The 19,457-nt window shown below is 49.7% G+C and overlaps 1 protein-coding gene across 2 annotated transcripts in view; it reads left to right on the top strand.

Annotated features, from left to right (window-relative positions):
* Window positions 1-2,602: 2,602 nt before the first annotated feature.
* grm7 (glutamate metabotropic receptor 7) overlaps window positions 2,603-19,457 on the top strand; it is a 59,133-nt gene continuing 42,278 nt past the window's right edge. For both annotated transcript variants that reach the window (XM_062409895.1, XM_062409902.1), the window contains exon 1: window positions 2,603-3,434. In XM_062409895.1, coding sequence (XP_062265879.1) covers window positions 2,931-3,434 — 504 coding nt within the window. In that variant the 5' untranslated portion in view covers window positions 2,603-2,930. The remainder of the gene's footprint in view (window positions 3,435-19,457) is intronic.

Raw genomic sequence — 19,457 nt, 5'->3', positions numbered from 1 at the left:
CAGCCTCCTCCAACATCCACCTCCTTCCACATGTGCTGCTGATCAATTATGCTTATTATCACTTCACTGTGGGAAATGTCAGCCAGCGGATGAACAGCTATCACACAACATTCTGAGGCTCCTGATTCAGAATGAAGTTATGCATTAAATTAGTGAACTCGTGAGGAGACAGAGGTCAGCACGTTGGGACTGAACACACAATGTGTGGAAAGTTAAAGGTAACTATATTAATTTAGTGACACAAAGAATAAGTGTAGTTCATGATGTTTGGATTAATGCTGATTCACAAACAGTAATAATCTTTATATTATGTATCAATCAATCAATCACATTGAATTGGTTTCATATTCCCAGTTTGTGTCATCGTTGTTCACAAGAATCAACTTCCTGTTCCTAACTCCACATGAGTCAAACAGGTTGTGTTACATCGGTGCAGAGTCGTGATGTGTTATCATTGAAGCAGCTGACATGACGTGTCTCCAGTGAGGTGTTCAAACGTCTGGAGACTGGAGACAGTGCGCCTCCTGGTGGCCTCCTGGTGGCCTCCTGGTGGCCTCCCGGTGGCCTCCCGGTGGCCTCCCGGTGGCCTTCCGGTGGCTTCCCGGAGCCTCCCGGTGGCTTCCCGGTGGCCTCCCGGTGGCCTTCCGGTGGCTTCCCGGAGCCTCCCGGTGGCTTCCCGGTGGCCTTCCGGTGGCCTCCCGGTGGCCTCCCGGTGGCTTCCCGGTGGCCTCCCGGTGGCCTCCCGGTGGCCTCCCGGTGGCCCTCCGGTGGCTTCCCGGAGCCTCCCGGAGCCTCCCGGTGGCCTCCCGGTGGCCTCCTGGGCGGATCTAGCTGCTCCAGCTTCAGGTCCCTCGTTCTGTCCAGAGGTTTCTTCAACGTGAAACATTTCTCTGAGTTTGGTGTAAAAACACTTTTCTATCATGAAAAGTGTGTCTGTTCTCTGACTTCAGTGGTTACTAATGACAGCCTCCACGTGGGCTCGATTAAAGATCGCTGTTGCACTTCTGACTTTGTGAGCGACATGAGGGATGAGACCAGTCGAGGCATCGATCCGCTGCCTCTGATTGGACGAGAGGAGATAATTAGTCTGGAGCAGCTGGTCGTCAACACAACGAATCAGACCCCAGGAAACGCTGAGGTCAGGCGTCCGCGACTTGTTGAACAGGAAGTGAGGATGCCACACTTAATAGACAACTGAGCTGCACATTCATACATCAATAAATAAACACACACACACACGCACACACACAGTAGTGATGCGTGAGTTGCAGCTCTACTCGTGGACTCAGGGTTGATCCGCAGGTCGGGGGTGCAGATCTTTAAAAAGAAGGATTCTGATTAATGGCCGTTAGGTTCAGTGAATCATCATCATTCATGATGTGTGAAATATTTATTATTTCATTCTCTGAAATGTGAACGACAAAGAGAATCTGGTTTCTGCTCGTTCAGGACGATGGAGTCCGACTTTGAGTTCAATCACCAGAACACTTCAGGTCCATGTCTCACACTGGCAGAGTGCAGTTCAATGTTCAGCCTGCAGGGGGCGTGTCTCTTTTCTCTCTCTCAGAGACCAGAACCTTCAGTCCTCTCCCAGGATCTGCCTCCTCAGACCTTCACTGATCCACCAACCTGGGTCTAGATGAAGTAACGGCAGCTTCTCGTCTCCTGACTGGTTCACACCTGTCACATGAGCTCAGTGTGAACCAGCTCTCATCCCTGAGGAGAACCAGGCTCCAGTGGTGGACCTGCTGGTCCTGGTGTTCTCTGGTGGATGGAGCTGTGAGCTCATGTCTCCTCATGGAGGTCGTTTTGTAGAGCAGTGCTCCTCCTGTTACTCCTCCTCAAAGGAGCAGATACCTGCTGCTGGGTTTATGCTCTTCTACTGTCTCCTGGCGTCTCCTGGTGTCTCCTCCAGGCTCTGGACACTGTGCTGGGAGACACAAACCTTCATGTGACCACAGGTATGAGTCAGGGAGGAGGAGCTGCAGGTAGCTCCTCATGCTACCAACAATGAGGAGGAGCAGAACCCAGAAGAAGGAGGAGTCAGGGAGAAGGAGCAGCATTTAGCTCCTCATGCTACCAGCAGTGAGGAGGAGCAGGACCAAGAACTAGAAGGAGTCAGGTAGGAGAAGCAGTGAGGAGGTGTCTGTGGACACCACGTTAACAACATGTCCTGTTTCGGGCTTGTCTTGCTTCTGTCTCCATTTCACCTGTTGTTACTTTGCACACACACACACACACACACAAACAGACAAAGACAGATAAAGACACACACACACACACACACACACATAGACACCGACAAACACATACACAAACAGACAAATGCACACACAAACACAAACAGACAAATACACACACATACACACACACACAAACAGAAAACACACACACTCTCTCCCTCCTCGTCTCATCTCTCTCTCTCTCTCTCTCTCTCCCTCCTCGTGTCATCTCATCTCTCTCTCTCTCTTTCTCTCTCTCTGTCTCTCTCTCTCTCTCTCTCTCTCTCTCTCTCTCTCTCTCCCTCTCCCTCCTCGTCTCGTCTCTCTCCCCCCTCCCTATCCCCCTGCTCCTCCAGTGATCAGTCAGAGGGAATCGAACCTGTGGTGTGTGTGGTGTTGTGTGAACATCAGTGTGTGGTCCCCTGCTCCTTCTCTCATCATCTGATGTGATGGCAGCTCGAGCAACAAGCGAGCGCGGCGGTGCGGCCGCGGCGGCGGCAGCGGCAGCGGCGGCGCTGCGCACACGGAGAACGCGTCGGTGAATGAGCGGCGGAGGTTGTGTTGTACGTGCGTGTGAAGCGTGTGCGTGTGGAGCGGGGGGCTGCGGAGGATTGAAGGAACTCGGGGGATTTGTGAAAGTCTCGTGAAAGTGCGTGACGCTGCTGCGGTCGTGCGGGTTCCCGTGTGCGGTGCGGACCGGAGCAGACGATGGACCGAGCCGCGGCCGGCTCCCCGGGACCCGCAGCGGCGCTCCGGCTCCTGTGGCTGCTGCGGGTCCTGCACCTGGCGGGCGCTCAGGAGGTTTACGCACCGCACTCGATCCGGGTGGAGGGCGACGTGACGCTGGGGGGGCTGTTCCCGGTGCACGCCAGGGGGGTCCCGGGGATTCCGTGCGGGGACATCAAGAAGGAGAACGGGATCCACCGGCTGGAGGCGATGATGTACGCCCTGGATCAGATCAACGGGGACGAGGAGCTGCTGCCCAACGTCACCCTGGGCGCGCGGATCCTGGACACGTGCTCCCGGGACACCTACGCCCTGGAGCAGTCGCTGACGTTCGTGCAGGCGCTGATCCAGAAGGACACGTCGGACGTCAGGTGCACCAACGGGGAACCGCCGCTGTTCGTGAAGCCGGAGAAAGTTGTCGGTGTGGTGGGAGCGTCTGCGAGCTCCGTGTCCATCATGGTGGCCAACATCCTGCGCCTCTTCCAGGTAAGAGAGTGGGACCTGTTCATCATCTTCATCATCATCTTCATCATCCTCATCATCCTCATCCTCATCCTCATCCTCATCCTCCTCTGTCTCAGTTCACACAGTTCAGTGTGGTGACTTATTCATCATCTTCATCCTCTTCATCATTTCCATCCTCTTCATCCTCTTCATCCTCCTTATCCTCATCCTCATCCTCATCCTCATCCTCATCCTCATCCTCATCCTCCTCCTCCTCCTCATCCACATCCTCACCCTCATCCTCCTCATTCTCAGTTCATACAGTTTAGTGTGGTGACTTATTCATCATCTTCATCCTCTTCATCATTTCCATCCTCTTCATCCTCTTCATCCTCCTTATCCTCATCCTCATCCTCATCCTCATCCTCATCCTCATCCTCATCCTCATCCTCATCCACATCCTCACCCTCATCCTCCTCATTCTCAGTTCACACAGTTTAGTGTGGTGACTTATTCATCATCTTCATCCTCTTCATCATTTCCATCCTCTTCATCCTCTTCATCATTTCCATCCTCTTCATCCTCTTCATCCTCTTCATCCTCCTTATCCTCATCCTCATCCTCATCCTCATCCTCATCCTCATCCTCATCCACATCCTCACCCTCATCCTCCTCATTCTCAGTTCACACAGTTTAGTGTGGTGACTTATTCATCATCTTCATCATCTTCATCATCTTCATCATCTTCATCATCTTCATCATTTTCATCAATTGCATCACCTTCATCCTAACCCTCATCTTCGTTGCCACCAGCAGCTTCCTCATGCTTCACCCTTTGAAGGTGATGAAGCAGATTCCTCCACAGCCTGCACTGTGTGTGTGTATGTGTGTGTGTGTGTGGGTGTGTGTGTGCGTGATGCTTGAGGAACATGTTGGTATCATGTCAGGAACATGTCAGGATCAGTGTCTGAAGTCTTTAGTGTAAAAAGTGTTGCGTGACGTTAAACATGCTCCATTGTGAGTTATGAGTTCTTTAGTATGTTAACTCCTTGGTGACATGAACCCCGTCTGTTTGTTGGTTGTTGACTGATTTGAACTTCTGATGCTGATATCGATACTGGGGAGTTAAATCTGCTTCTTCTTCTTCTTCTTCTTCTTCTTCTTCTTCTTCTTAAATGAGCTTGTTATTATTGGTGGTTACAGCAGTGACCTGAGCTCTGTGATCTTTAGACTGATCGTTACCCAAGGTTTATGTTAATTCAGGAACGTGTTTTTAAATATGTTAATTCTCCAGATCTATTTGAATCTCATATTAAAGCTGCTGTAAGTTTTGCCGTTGCTACATAGCTAACGTTAGCATTAGCAGCTGTTCACTCACGGTCATTCCTTTATTCACCAGCAGGGTCTTTCTCCACGTGTTCCACCTTTAATACTTTCAGTTTCAGCCTGAACTTCAGTTTGATTTCAATACGTCTTAAAAACTACGTTAAATCAAATAAACTCAGACTCTTCCCTCAGATTCTTTTTATTTATTTCCACAGTTCAACAACTTTTATAATTGTATATTTTAAATTATATTTATGTTTACAAATGGGATGCATGTAACTGTTGATTGGCTGCTGTTTGAGAACCATGGACGGGGGGGGGTACCCTCAATGATTAACGTTTTCTGTTGAATATATAATATATGAATCTGGCCTTAGAGCTTCACATCTGCTCTAAAAGCTCTTTATATTTGATTCTCTTATTCCTCAGTTGTTCTGATGGAAGCTGGATTTGAACTCTGATGATTATCTAACATCCCCACTGAGTGAAGCTTCTCCTCCGTGTCTCCAGACTCCACATGTTTGTATCACACAGACTCACAACCTGGATACACAGTGACCTACATTTGTGTAAGTGCCCCCGCAGCTGACTCCTTCCAGTGGAGTTCAGGGTGTTCCAGGTGGGAGAGAAGCTGCTGCAGAGCAGAAGACAAAGACCATCTGGTGTAACTTCCTCTGCTGATGTCCCTGCTTCTGGGACGCTTGTCCTTGGACCATTAATCTATCATAATGAATATGAATGAAGTTCCATCAGAAAACTGTGAGAGTGAAGCTGCATCAGTAATAAAGTAGAATCAAATAGAATCATCACACAAACACAGGAACTGAAGCGGCTGCAGGATGGTGAAACAAATCCTCGTCCATCATCAGGCTCCTCGACGCCTCATGGTAACGAGCTGAGACGAGTCTCTATCAGACTGAGAGGGAATATCCTCAGAGGAGCAGGAGAACGTCTTTCCTAAAAAGGACCTGAATGAAGGAAATGGAATGAAGCGTGTGCGGCCAATCAAACGCTTGTGAATGAAGCTCCAGCTCTGAACTGATGAGAAGATTCTCAGTGTTCCAGGTCCTGGTCTCCTCAGGAGTTATCGTATCAATGAACAGAACTGGACTCCTGAATTATTCAGGATGAACCAGAACGTTGTTACACAACCTTTATTATATTGATAGATTTGTTAAGATGTCAGAGAAACAAGCGTTTGGATTGATTTACTTCTCAGAGGCTTTTCCTCCTTGGGCTTAAATTGAGTGAATGAAGTGTCTCAGCAGGACGTGTCTCTACGTGGACTTAAAATCAGAACTTGTTCCTGTTGTGTCTTCATCAGACTCTCATTAAGGACGGCTCAGGAAGAGGAGGATGAACAGAGACGACTTTAGAGAAGAAGAAGAATAGTGAAGGAAAAGGCCCTCTTCTTAAAACAGCTTGATTGATCACGTCATGTGACGTCTTCATTCATCTTCATTCAGCTGTTGGAAATGTTCTGTATCAGGAAAACTAACATTTAATCGACCGACAGAACTTTTATAATCACGTAGAAAGAGAAACAAAACAAATTTTACTAAAACATTACATTTAAATCTTCAAGACAATAAAACATTTAGATTTCAGTCTTTTTCAACTCGTCTCTTTTGACACATGTTTTTAACAAGTGTCATAGATATCTGGGTAACCCTGAACAAGGTGTGAACCTGCTCTAACAAGGTGTGAACCTTCTGTAACAAGGTGTGAACCTTCTGTAACAAGGTGTGAACCTGCAGTAACAAGGTGTGAACCTGCTATAACAAGGTGTGAACCTGCTATAACAAGGTGTGAACCTGCAGTAACAAGGTGTGAACCTGCTATAACAAGGTGTGAACCTGCAGTAACAAGGTGTGAACCTTCTGTAACAAGGTGTGAACCTGCTATAACAAGGTGTGAACCTGCAGTAACAAGGTGTGAACCTTCTGTAACAAGGTGTGAACCTGCAGAAACAAGGTGTGAACCTTCTGTAACAAGGTGTGAACCTGCTATAACAAGGTGTGAACCTGCAGTAACAAGGTGTGAACCTTCTGTAACAAGGTGTGAACCTGCTATAACAAGGTGTGAACCTGCAGTAACAAGGTGTGAACCTTCTGTAACAAGGTTTGAACCTGCAGTAACAAGGTGTGAACCTGCAGTAACAAGGTGTGAACCTTCTGTAACAAGGTGTGAACCTGCAGTAACAGGTGTGAACCTGCAGTAACAAGGTGTGAACCTTCTGTAACAAGGTGTGAACCTGCAGTAACAAGGTGTGAACCTTCTGTAACAAGGTGTGAACCTGCTGTAACAAGGTGTGAACCTGCAGTAACAGTTGTGAACCTGCAGTAACAAGGTGTGAACCTTCTGTAACAAGGTGTGAACCTGCAGTAACAAGGTGTGAACCTTCTGTAACAAGGTTTGAACCTGCAGTAACAAGGTGTGAACCTGCAGTAACAAGGTGTGAACCTTCTGTAACAAGGTGTGAACCTGCAGTAACAGGTGTGAACCTGCAGTAACAAGGTGTGAACCTTCTGTAACAAGGTGTGAACCTGCAGTAACAAGGTGTGAACCTTCTGTAACAAGGTGTGAACCTGCTGTAACAAGGTGTGAACCTGCAGTAACAAGGTGTGAACCTTCTGTAACAAGGTGTGAACCCTGCAGTAACAAGGTGTGAACCTTATGTAACAAGGTGTGAACCTGCAGTAACAAGGTGTGAACCTTATGTAACAAGGTGTGAACCTGCAGTAACAAGGTGTGAACCTGCTATAACAAGGTGTGAACCTTATGTAACAAGGTGTGAACCTGCAGTAACAAGGTTTTATTGTCTTGGTAAAGTGCAGAGTGAAAACACAACAAGAGAACACAAACTGTGTGTTGATGTAATGTACAGCAGGTTCACACCTTGTTACAGCAGGTTCACACCTTGTTACTGAAAACAGAAGCTGCTGGTGTTTCTACATCCTGCAGGAGAGACGGGGCCAAATGTCCTGATGTGAAAGTGATCAGGGGCCTGAGGACCCGACGTGGACGTCCCTGCACCTGAGGACCCGACGTGGACGTCCCTGCACCTGAGGACCCGACGTCCCCTGCATTGTGTCCCTCAGACGGAGACGCAGCCTCCTCAGCCTCAGACTGTCAGCAGCAAGGTACTCGTCTTCTCTACTTTTCTTTACGGTGAGATGACTTCCTGTAATATGTATCTGTGGGGTGGATTGTGTTGATGTTGTGTTAGTTCACTGGACAGTGTTTGTATTGAATTCTGTTGTCTATGCAACACTGGAGCAGTGATTTAGATCTTGTTGTGTTGTGCTGATGAGATTAAAGGTTTTGGGTTTTGCATTCAAAGTCGGATCTTGTGAACTCTTGCTGACGTCTGTCCCTACAGGAGTGTGTCCTGCAGCCCGGAGCGTCTCCGGCTCGATCTGACGAGCAGTGAAATCTTCTCGGCAAACAGTCGTTACATAAACAGCTGAAACAGCAGCACAATGAAGAGTGGATGAGAAGAATAAAGGGGTGAAATTATAATGACATCGCTGTATAATGAGAGAACAAGACAAAAAGGAAACACAGGCTTCAAACACTGACGTACCGGCTCATAAAAATAATGAAATCATTAATGAGAGCACGTAGCCGGGGCTCCGTCCCAGATGATCATTCTGCATATCTGCTGGGACTCCAGCAATGGCTTCTGTGGTTCCCTCTATGCTTTGTTCTCTGTCTTACATGCAGATTGAGCCACTGCAGCGGCTGCTCTCTCACAGCGAATCCCCGCTGCTCTGCCGGAGAGGAGCTCTGAAACATTTCACTGCTCGTCAGATCGAGCCGGAGACGCTCCGGGCTGCAGGACACACTCCTGTAGGGACAGACGTCAGCAAGAGTTCACAAGATCCCTAACCCTAACCTTTAATCTCATCAGCACAACACAACAAGATCTAAATCACTGCTCCAGTGTTGCATAGACAACAGAATTCAATACAAACACTGTCCAGTGAACTAACACAACATCAACACAATCCACCCCACAGATACATATTACAGGAAGTCATCTCACCGTAAAGAAAAGTAGAGAAGACGAGTACCTTGCTGCTGACAGTCTGAGGCTGAGGAGGCTGCGTCTCCGTCTGAGGGACACAATGCAGGGGACGTCGGGCCCTCAGGTGCAGGGACGTCCACGTCGGGTCCTCAGGTGCAGGGACGTCCACGTCGGGCCCTCAGGTGCAGGGACGTCCACGTCGGGTCCTCAGGTGCAGGGACGTCCACGTCGGGCCCTCAGGTGCAGGGACGTCCACGTCGGGCCCTCAGGTGCAGGGACGTCCACGTTGGGCCCTGAGCTGCAGGGACGTCCACGTCGGGTCCTCAGGTGCAGGGACGTCCACGTCGGGTCCTCAGGTGCAGGGACGTCCACGTCGGGTCCTCAGGTGCAGGGACGTCCACGTCGGGTCCTCAGGTGCAGGGCTGCCACGTCGGGTCCTCAGGTGCAGGGACGTCCACGTCGGGCCCTCAGCTGCAGGGACGTCCACGTCGGGCCCTCAGGTGCAGGGACGTCCACGTCGGGCCCTCAGGTGCAGGGACGTCCACGTCGGGCCCTCAGGTGCAGGGACGTCCACGTCGGGTCCTCAGGTGCAGGGACGTCCACGTCGGGCCCTCAGCTGCAGGGACGTCCACGTCGGGTCCTCAGGTGCAGGGACGTCCACGTCGGGTCCTCAGGTGCAGGGACGTCCACGTCGGGCCCTCAGGTGCAGGGAGGTCCACGTCGGGTCCTCAGGTGCAGGGACGTCCACGTCGGGTCCTCAGGCCCCTGATCACTTTCACATCAGGACATTTGGCCCCGTCTCTCCTGCAGGATGTAGAAACACCAGCAGCTTCTGTTTTCAGCTGGTGGAGATTCTGGTAAAGTGCAGAGTGAAAACACAACAAGAGAACACAAACTGTGTGTTGATGTAATGTCACATCATCACAGTGTGTGCAGCTGTTGACCAGCTACACTCGATCTGAATTGAATTAACCTGGAGGTTTGATTATAAACTCATTAAATCTGAATTTAATGAAGTACGTGTAATCAATTAGTTTGACATTGATTGTGTTTCTGTTGGAGCTCCGACTCACACACCTGATCAGTGCTCGACAAACACTCTGATGAACCAGCCTGTGAGGCTGTGGACGAGCGGAGGAGGACAACGCCGTCCTAATTGGACATCGAACAGTCGGACCGTGCGCGTTAATTCAGAGTCGTGATTCATTTGCTGCTGTTTAACACCAGCCTTGTGTGTGTGTGTGTGTGAGTGAGTGTGAGTGTTGCTCTTTATCCCACATGTACACACACACACACACAGCGGCCCATGAGGAGAGCGAGAGGACGAGCGAGGACAAGTCTCCTCTCTCTCTCCCAGCGGAGGACGAGGTATTCAGTCTTTACTTTCATTCACATCACGTGAATTCAATTTATTTGTTTTGCACCAAATGGTTATATATATTATCTCCAGGGTCGGCACATAGAAGGTCAAGAGCTTAAAGATTATAGAGGAACAACAGTTCCCACAATGCATCTCTGTGAGTCAGAGGATCAGTCGCTCAAATGGAACGCACCAATGATCAGCTGTTCAGTCACATGACGATTTATTTCTTAAGATGATTTTTATTCATCATCATTTCTGGAACATTTCCTCGTGTTGGATTTTAAATACTGATTATGCATATCAGTGTCACTGATTGGCTGTTGCCTCACACGAGGCCGTTTGATTGGACGCTGAGGGGACAGCTGTCAGTCGTCATGAATCTGAATGATTGACGAGTGGCGGCTGCAGGATGAGAGAGTTCCTGTGTGATCACACCGGATTCGACCAATCAGACAGGGACATGGAGATTCCTCTGCTGTGCTGTGAACCAATCAGACCTGTTTCCCTCTTTGGTTTTCAAATGAAACAAAAATACCTAAATGAATAAATCGATAATGCTCCAGCGCTGATTTTTAAAATCCATTCATGTCTGCACTGACACCTGCTGTCCACCTGTCCCCTTCATCTCCACCCGTCTGTCCCCTTCATCTCCACCCGTCTGTCCTCTGCAGCCTGGGCTGGGAATTTAACACAAAGCAACAATTAAAAAAAGGAACACAAACCCACAGGAAAACACAACAAAACACAAAGCTTCTTCATAATAAAGTTTCATGAGACACAAATAATCAGAAGTCACCTGCTCGTCCTTCAGTGTCCAACGTTTCACAATTTATTCATTGAAACAAGATTCAGCAAAAGAATCAATAATGAAAGTGGGTTAGGGTTCCTCTCGATATTAATAATGAAGTTATTGATTCATTGCAACAGTAGAACATGTTAGTGTTGCTCGTCCAGGCTCCAACTTCATCCCTCCCCCAGATATGATCACATGGATATGATGGGAGTGATGATGGTGATGTGTGTCACATGGTGTGTGTCACATGGTGTGTGTCACATGGTTTGTGTCATGTTTGTCACCATTGTGAGTGATTCAATCGGACTTGAGAACAAATCTAAATGTCTGGTTTGATCTTCGGTGTGGAACCAGTTTGATGTCTGGTGTGAAACCAGTTTGATCTTTGGTGTGAAACCAGTTTGATGTCTGGTGTGAAACCAGTTTGATCTTTGGTGTGAAACCAGTTTGATGTCTGGTGGGATCGTCCTGGTGCAGCTGTGGTTCTTCACTTGCTAATGGCTCGTCTCATCTCTCTCTCATCAAGAGATGAACCAACTGTTTCTGATGCTGAGCAAACACCAGGTGGCGCTGTTTGAGCAGAGCCTCATAATCCAGACCCACAGGATCTGGAGGATTAGATGTGAAGCTACTTGAGTAACCGTTCCTTCAGCTTGCTGCCACAGCCTCTGAGCAAAGCGTTAGAGTGAGGTTCCATCCCCACAAAGTTTTACAGACTTGATGGTTTGTCTTGAGTCCTGTCGCCTGTTAGAAGCTGATTTGTCCTGAGGTTGGTCCCCAGTGATCTGGACCAGTGTCTCACGGCTGGAGACGGATGTTCGTCATGAACCTGAATCAGAGAGTCGCGTTGTTCCGTCCCACTCGGGTCCGAGGACCACTTCCTGTTGGCGCTGTAGAATCGTTAGCTGCACCCGAGAGCTCGTTAGCTTTGTCTCTGGCGTGCAATGCATTCTGGGAAAGGTTTTCCTTTCCCAGAATGGGAAAGGAAAGGTTTTCCTTTCCCAGAATGCAGCGAGTGATGCTGACAGTCATACGACTTCTTGATAACGACACAAACTCAACACAATTTGGTTCCTCCCCCCACTTCTCTCTCTCGCTCTCTCCGATGCAACATTATCTTATTCTCTCTCTTCTTTTATTGATATGTTTTCTCTCGATATTAAAGTGATTTATCTTCAGTGTCACTTCTCGACTGTGGATTATTAATATATATCACAGGGAGACCATGGCACTGGGCTCCCACCACAGCAGCCAGAGACCAACCAGTCAGGATCAGGTTGTATTGTCTTTAACACAGGTGTCACTAAACCTAAAGCTGTCCTCTGCAGCTCAGTGTCTGTCCCACGTGTCTCTGTCCTCGGAGACGTTCTTCAACCGGACGATAGTCCAGGGACCTGAACAGGTGGAGAATGAGACCTGGAACATTGTTGTTTGAGATTTTGTTTAAAGGATTTAGTGTCTAGTGTGTGTTTGGCTCTTTGTGTGTGTGTGTTTGGCTATTTGTGTGTCTGTGTGTGTGTGTGTTTGGCTCTTGGTGTCTCTTTGTGTGTTTGTTTGGCTCTTTGTGTGTCTGTGTGTGTGTGTCTGTGTGTTAGGCTCTTTGTGTGTCTATGTGTGTGTGTTTGGCTCTTTGTGTGTCTATGTGTGTTTGGCTCTTGATGTGTCTATGTGTTAGGCTCTTTGTGTGTCTATGTGTTAGGCTCTTTGTGTGTCTATGTGTTAGGCTCTTTGTGTGTCTATGTGTGTGTGTTTGGCTCTTTGTGTGTCAGTGAACGTTGGGCTCAGTGCAACAGAAAGTGAAGGATTGTGATTCTCTCTGGACCTTTTCACAAACACAACCCTGAGGGATCATCTGCATGTCATCAAACTGTCTGACCTGAGGTCGGGACACGTTCTCCAGACATGGAGACAGGAGAGGATGAAGGTCGGACAGGAAGTAGAACTACTTAAGAAACAGTTGTGTTGGGATTACACTGAAAAATAAAAAGACTGTTTGTCCTAATGAAGTGTAAAATGAGTTGAGCTAACTCTGGCTCATTTACAATCATTGTGCTGTTGCCTGTCAAATATATTAAATTAAATCTATTTTAATTTGTTCCTCTGAATGATCTCAGATGCCTTATTCTACTTTGTCCTGGTTCAGATTCATAAGGAGCCTCTTATGTTAATAACAGCAGAGAAGTGAATGTGTGAGAACTTCCTGTCTGACACCTCGTGCACTCGGCCGTAGTTTGAATCATTTCTGGGGAAAAGCTGAATTTATGTTCAGTTTGTTTACAATCCAACAGCTGAGGAGACAAATGAAGTATCTGCTCCTCCCACATTGATCCAAGAGGAGGAGGAAGACCCCCCGTCTCAGTTCTCCCTCTCTGATCACACACAGCAGAGATGAACTTCTAAACCTCATCGGATGTAAACATGGAAGGTAAAGCTGGTTCTGATTCTCCAGACGACAGGAGACGAAACGCAGCAGCAGCAGGTTGTCGGGTCCGACTCGTTCAAACAGGAACATGTCCAGGCGAGGGGCGGAGCCTGTAGAGCAGCAGGAGGCGGGACATGACGTATAAACTCTGCTGCGGAAAGATCAGTGTTGTTGTTTACATCTCATCCACACCAGGGTCGGCCCTCATCATCAGAAGACCTGGAACCTCCTTGTGTTTCAGACGTCTTCATCTTCTAGGACCATGTCAAGAACACGTCAGGAACATGTGACAAGGATTCATTGGAACAATCGAACATTGTCGGGATTTCTTTGACACACTATTGGAGTGAATTTTTCAATCGGTGTCATGCCTCAGGACGGTTTTTGGGGGGGGGGGGGGGGGGGTTAGGAGACACCAGCCTCCTGCATTCTCGTAGTAAAAGAATGTCCCATTAGTAACAGTGAGCGCCCTCTGTTGGTTCACGAGGTGCACTACTTCCTCCTATTACAGTTTAAATATGAACGTTTCCCTTCGTTTGAATCTTGATTCGTTTGTAAAGTGGTTATTGCTGCAGGTGTTTTATATTGTTGATGAAGATGAGAACGATACAGACGAGACGTGAAGAAGAAGAGCAACGAGACATTTGACGGGTTAATGGAGCCGGGGGTGTTTGTGTCCGAGCTGCTCAGAGTCAGACATCCTCCTCTGACACCTCATGTTTCTTCACCTTGTAATTGGACTGTCGCCCCCCCGACCAGCCGCCCTCAGGCGTCCATTGGACGAGTCATCTCACATCATTTCACAGTTTGTCTTAGCAGAGGAAGACAATTAGCACAGGGACATATGGAGACAGCCAAGGTGGCTGCTGGGAGTTTGTCCAGTGACAAACTCCTCCTCACTCCTCCTCACACCTCCTCCCACCTCCTCACACCTCCTCACACCTCCTCACTCCTCCTCACACCTCCTCACACCTCCTCACACCTCTTCACTCCTCCTCACACCACCTCCCACCTCCTCACACCTCCTCACACTTCCTCACTCCTCCTCCCACCTCCTCACACCTCCTCACACTTCCTCACTCCTCCTCACTCCTCCTCACACCTCCTCACACCTCCTCACACCTCCTCACACTTCCTCACTCCTCCTCCCACCTCCTCACACCTCCTCACACTTCCTCACTCCTCCTCACTCCTCCTCACACCTCCTCACACTTCCTCACTCCTCCTCACACCTCCTCACACCTCCTCACACCTCCTCACACTTCCTCACTCCTCCTCCCACCTCCTCACACCTCCTCACACTTCCTCACTCCTCCTCACTCCTCCTCACACCTCCTCACACTTCCTCACTCCTCCTCACACCTCCTCACACCTCCTCACACCTCCTCACACTTCCTCACTCCTCCTCACACCTCCTCACACCTCCTCACACTTCCTCACACCTCCTCACACCTCCTCCCACCTCCTCACACCTCCTCACTCCTCCTCACACCTCCTCACACCTCCTCACACCTCTTCACTCCTCCTCACACCACCTCCCACCTCCTCACACCTCCTCACACTTCCTCACTCCTCCTCCCACCTCCTCACACCTCCTCACACTTCCTCACTCCTCCTCACTCCTCCTCACACCTCCTCACACCTCCTCACACCTCCTCACACTTCCTCACTCCTCCTCCCACCTCCTCACACCTCCTCACACTTCCTCACTCCTCCTCACTCCTCCTCACACCTCCTCACACTTCCTCACTCCTCCTCACACCTCCTCACACCTCCTCACACCTCCTCACACTTCCTCACTCCTCCTCCCACCTCCTCACACCTCCTCACACTTCCTCACTCCTCCTCACTCCTCCTCACACCTCCTCACACTTCCTCACTCCTCCTCACACCTCCTCACACCTCCTCACACCTCCTCACACTTCCTCACTCCTCCTCACACCTCCTCACACCTCCTCACACTTCCTCACACCTCCTCACAACTCCTCACACCTCCTCACACCTCCTCACTCCTCCTCACACCTCCTCACACCTCCTCACACCTCCTCACACCTCCTCCCACCTCCTCACACCTCCTCACACCTCCTCACACTTCCTCACTCCTCCTCCCACCTCCTCACACCTCCTCACACCTCCTCACACTTCCTCACTCCTCCTCACACCTCCTCACACCTCCTCACACCTCCTCACATCCTCCTCACACCTCCTCACACCTCCTCACACCTCCTCACACCTCCTCACACTTCCTCACTCCTCCTCACACTTCCTCACACCTCCTCACACCTCCTCACATCCTCCTCACACCTCCTCACACCTCCTCACACCTCCTCACACTTCCTCACTCCTCCTCACACCTCCTCACACCTCCTCACATCCTCCCTCCTCTGTCAGCGAGCTGTGTTTCACTAACGAGCTTGGCAGGGAGCAGCCTGGGATTCCCTCAGCCAGTGACAAGCAGAGAGACAGGAAGTGGCAGCACTGGTTTCACTCCAGGCTCGTCCTTGCCTGATGACCTCACACAGCCGACACATGTTGTGAGTCTCAGTTGTCGACTTGTTGTCAGTTTGAATGTGTCGTCGTTCCGTCACTTGTCGTCACGTTTTCTCGTCTAAGGCAGAAGTTTCTGTCACAGCCACCAGGAGGCGCGTGTTGAAACCAGCTTCCTGTCGAGGCTCGTCACTCTGCTACTGTCACTGTGTGGTACTGAGAGACGGCTCAGGAGGTAAAGTGGGTCGTCCAATATCCAGACAGTCAGTGGTTTGATCCCTTGGGCAACACAGTGTGATGCTGCATAAATAAGTGTTTCATACAGAAGCTCTGGAATATTCTACAAATTCACTTCACTTTAACTCACAGGCATCACCAGCCTGGTCCTGATCCCAGGATCCAGAGTCCTGCACGATCCTGATCCCAGGATCCAGAGTCCTGCACGATCCTGATCCAGCGTCCTGCACGATCCTGATCCCAGGATCCAGAGTCCTGCAGGATCCTGATCCCTGGATCCAAAGTCCTGCACAATCCTGATCCCTGGATCCAGAGTCCTGCACGATCCTGATCCCTGGATCCAGAGTCCTGCACAATCCTGATCTCAGGATCCAGAGTCCTGCACGATCAGAAGGTTAAAACCAGCTTGTGTCAGTAACTCGGTCAAACTGATCCTCATCTGGACATCAAGTCTCCTGCTCGCGTCTCATCTGCGTCTCCCTCGTCTCTCAGAGACACCCGTCTCCGTCTCCTGGCTCCGCCCACTGGATTATTGGCCTTTTAATGTTTAATCTGTCTGACTCAGACATTGGCAAAGCAGAGAAGATTCTGTCACAGACTTTGGCTACAGAGAAAAACACAAAAGACATAGAGAGGGAACTTCTCAGTGTTGTTGCTCCTTCAGGGAGTCGACACAATGACCTCTGGTTGCCCCTGGTGCTGAGAAGGGAGTTGAACTCACAGGTTCCTCTCTACGAGAACAGAGGAGCATCAGAGCTTTCACTTGTTGATCTTGTCTAAACTGTGTCTGGTCTCGTCACGATGTCACATGACGTCACGACGATGAGGGGGGGGGGGGTCCATGTCTCCAGAGCTTCAGGGTTTTCTCATCACATGTTTCCTTTTGGAACAAATGAACGTGAGGAGCGCTCACTCCGACTGATCCTCCAACGATTTCCAGTCGCCTGACAGAGCTACATCGAGCAGGAACAGGCGTTCAGGACATGGGTCAGGGTCAGGGTCAGGGTTAGGGTCAGGGTCAGGGTCAGGGTCAGGGTCAGGGTTAGGGTCAGGGTCAGGGTCAGGGTCAGGGTCAGGGTCAGGGTTAGGGTCAGGGTTAGGGTTAGAACAGGTCTCTGTTATTGTCAGTGCAGCCTCACAGTGGTTCTGAAGGAGGACCAGATGTATAATGGTGCAGCTCATAATTCCAGTTGGTTCCTGAACTCTGTGGTTGCTTCAGTTTTCATTGAGTTCAGTGTAAACTCAGTAATCTGGTGAAATCATTTCCCTGAAGCGATTTAAAAAAAGAACAAAGTCTCTGTTGTGATCCTGAGGAGAACGAGTCAAACAATCACTTCCACAAGCAGCAGTTCTCAGCTCCATGAACGTCCCCGAGCTGCAGATTAACATGAACATGCCCAGCCCACCGGGGGGGGGGGGGTTAGAACGAGGAACCGTCAGCACTGGAGACAGTAACTGAGAACAGGTCCATTGTCCCTGTTGTTGTGTGAAGCAGCAATCTCTGTGAAACACAGATAGAGAGAGAGAGGGAGAGGGAGGGAGGGAGGGAGAGAGAGAGGGAGAGAGAGAGAGAGAATGGTTTTGTTGTGGATGCTTAATGGGTTCTGGGCAGATCTCAGAGTCAAGTACATGTTTACAGAGAGAGAGAGAGACAGAGAGAGAGAGAGAGAGGAAGCAGTGACAGAAAAAGTCAGGGGCTGATGGAGTGAGAGACTGAGAGAGGTGAAGAAACAGCCAGAAAGACACAAAAGAAAGACAGAGGACAATGAGACAACTCCAGAGTGTGAGACTGAACCCGTCAGTGGTTGTCCTGATGGTGTCAGCTGATCGAGGACTATGATCACAACCAGACTTCTGGACACACAACATGTGTCCTCACATCTCCACCATCAGGAACACACTGGTTCATGTCATGTAGTGAATCCTGTTGTGTTGATGTGTTGTTGTGTTGTTGTGTTCAGCTCCATCAGAATGTGTGTGTCCTGGGAGAGGATCCTCATGGGACTGAGCTTCAGTCACTGTTTGAATATGAGACAAACTGGGAATAGGAGACAAACTGGGAATAGGAGACTAATAACATAATGGATCAGCTTCACCTACCCTCGCTGGATGACTTTATACAATAGAGGACAGCATATGGTCCAATCAGAACACAGACCCACCTTCATGACGCTGCTCTCACTCAGGTCTCATCCATCATCTCCTTCCTCTCCTCCACCTCCTTCAGCAGATCCTCATCATCACCCCCCCAACACTCCCACAGCCTCCACAGCTTCTCCAGTAAATCACTGAACCTATCAGACGAGGTGAGGAGACGACAGCTTCATCTGTCCCTGTCCTCGCAGTGTCTGCTGCTCCGACACCATTTATCACAGAGCCTCCTCACGGTGGATCCATTATTCAGAGGGAACCAGAACCAGAACTTCTCCGGAGCCAATCACAGGATTTATTAGAACAATAATCAGAGTTCCTTCCTTCCAGCTTCTCAAATGAGCCGAATTAAAATGTCTGCTGCAGGAGGAACGGGTTACAACCCTAGCCCTAACCTAACCCGTCTCATTGAGTGAGGTCACAGAGCGGTGAACTGGCAGAGAGGTCGTTACAGACTGAGAGCGACCGGACACTGAACAGCTCATCCCTCTCCTCCTCCTCCTCCTCCTCCTCCTTTCATCTGCGGTTTCTCCTTCTCCTCCTCCTCTTGTCTCCTCCTCCCCCTCCTCCTCTCGTCTCCTCCTCCTCCCCCTCCTCCTCCTCTCCTCTCCTCCTCTCCTCCTCTCCTCCTCTCCTCCTCCTCCTCCTCCTCTCCTCCTCCTCCTCCTTCTTTCATCTGCTGTTTCTCCTTCTCCTCCTTCTCCTCTTGTCTCCTCCTCCTCCTCCTCCTCCTCCTCCTCCTCCTCCTCCTCCTCCTCCTTTCGTCTGCGGTTCCTCCTCCTCCTCCTCCTCCTCCTCCTCCTCCTTTCGTCTTCGGTTCCTCCTCCTCCTCCTCCTCTTGTCTCCTCCTCCTCCTCTCCTCCTCCTCCTCCTTTTATCTGCGGTTTCTCCTTCTCCTCCTCCTCCTCTTGTCTCCTCCTCCCCCTCCTCCTCTTGTCTCCTCCTCCTCCTCCTCCCCCTCCTCCTCCTCTCCTCCTCCTCCTCTCCTCATCCTCCTCCTCCTCCTCCTCCCCCTCTCCTCCTCCTCCTGTTAGATCTTTATTTGTATCTTTTCCATCTTCCACCCTCAATCAGATTCTTTAGATATGAACTTTCTCACGTTGAACTTTTGAGTCAGAAGTGACAGCTGGATTTCATTTATGATTAATCAGCCACAGATATGATTAATCATATATCACAGATATGATTAATCATATATCACAGATATGATTAATCATATATCACAGATATGCAGGAGCTCTCACTCGTCTGTGACT

This window comes from Platichthys flesus, chromosome 2 (genome assembly GCF_949316205.1).
Source record: "Platichthys flesus chromosome 2, fPlaFle2.1, whole genome shotgun sequence".
NCBI lineage: Eukaryota > Metazoa > Chordata > Actinopteri > Pleuronectiformes > Pleuronectidae > Platichthys > Platichthys flesus.
The sequence above is the reverse complement of the archived record's forward strand: the minus strand, read 5'-3'. Positions and strand labels throughout refer to the sequence as shown.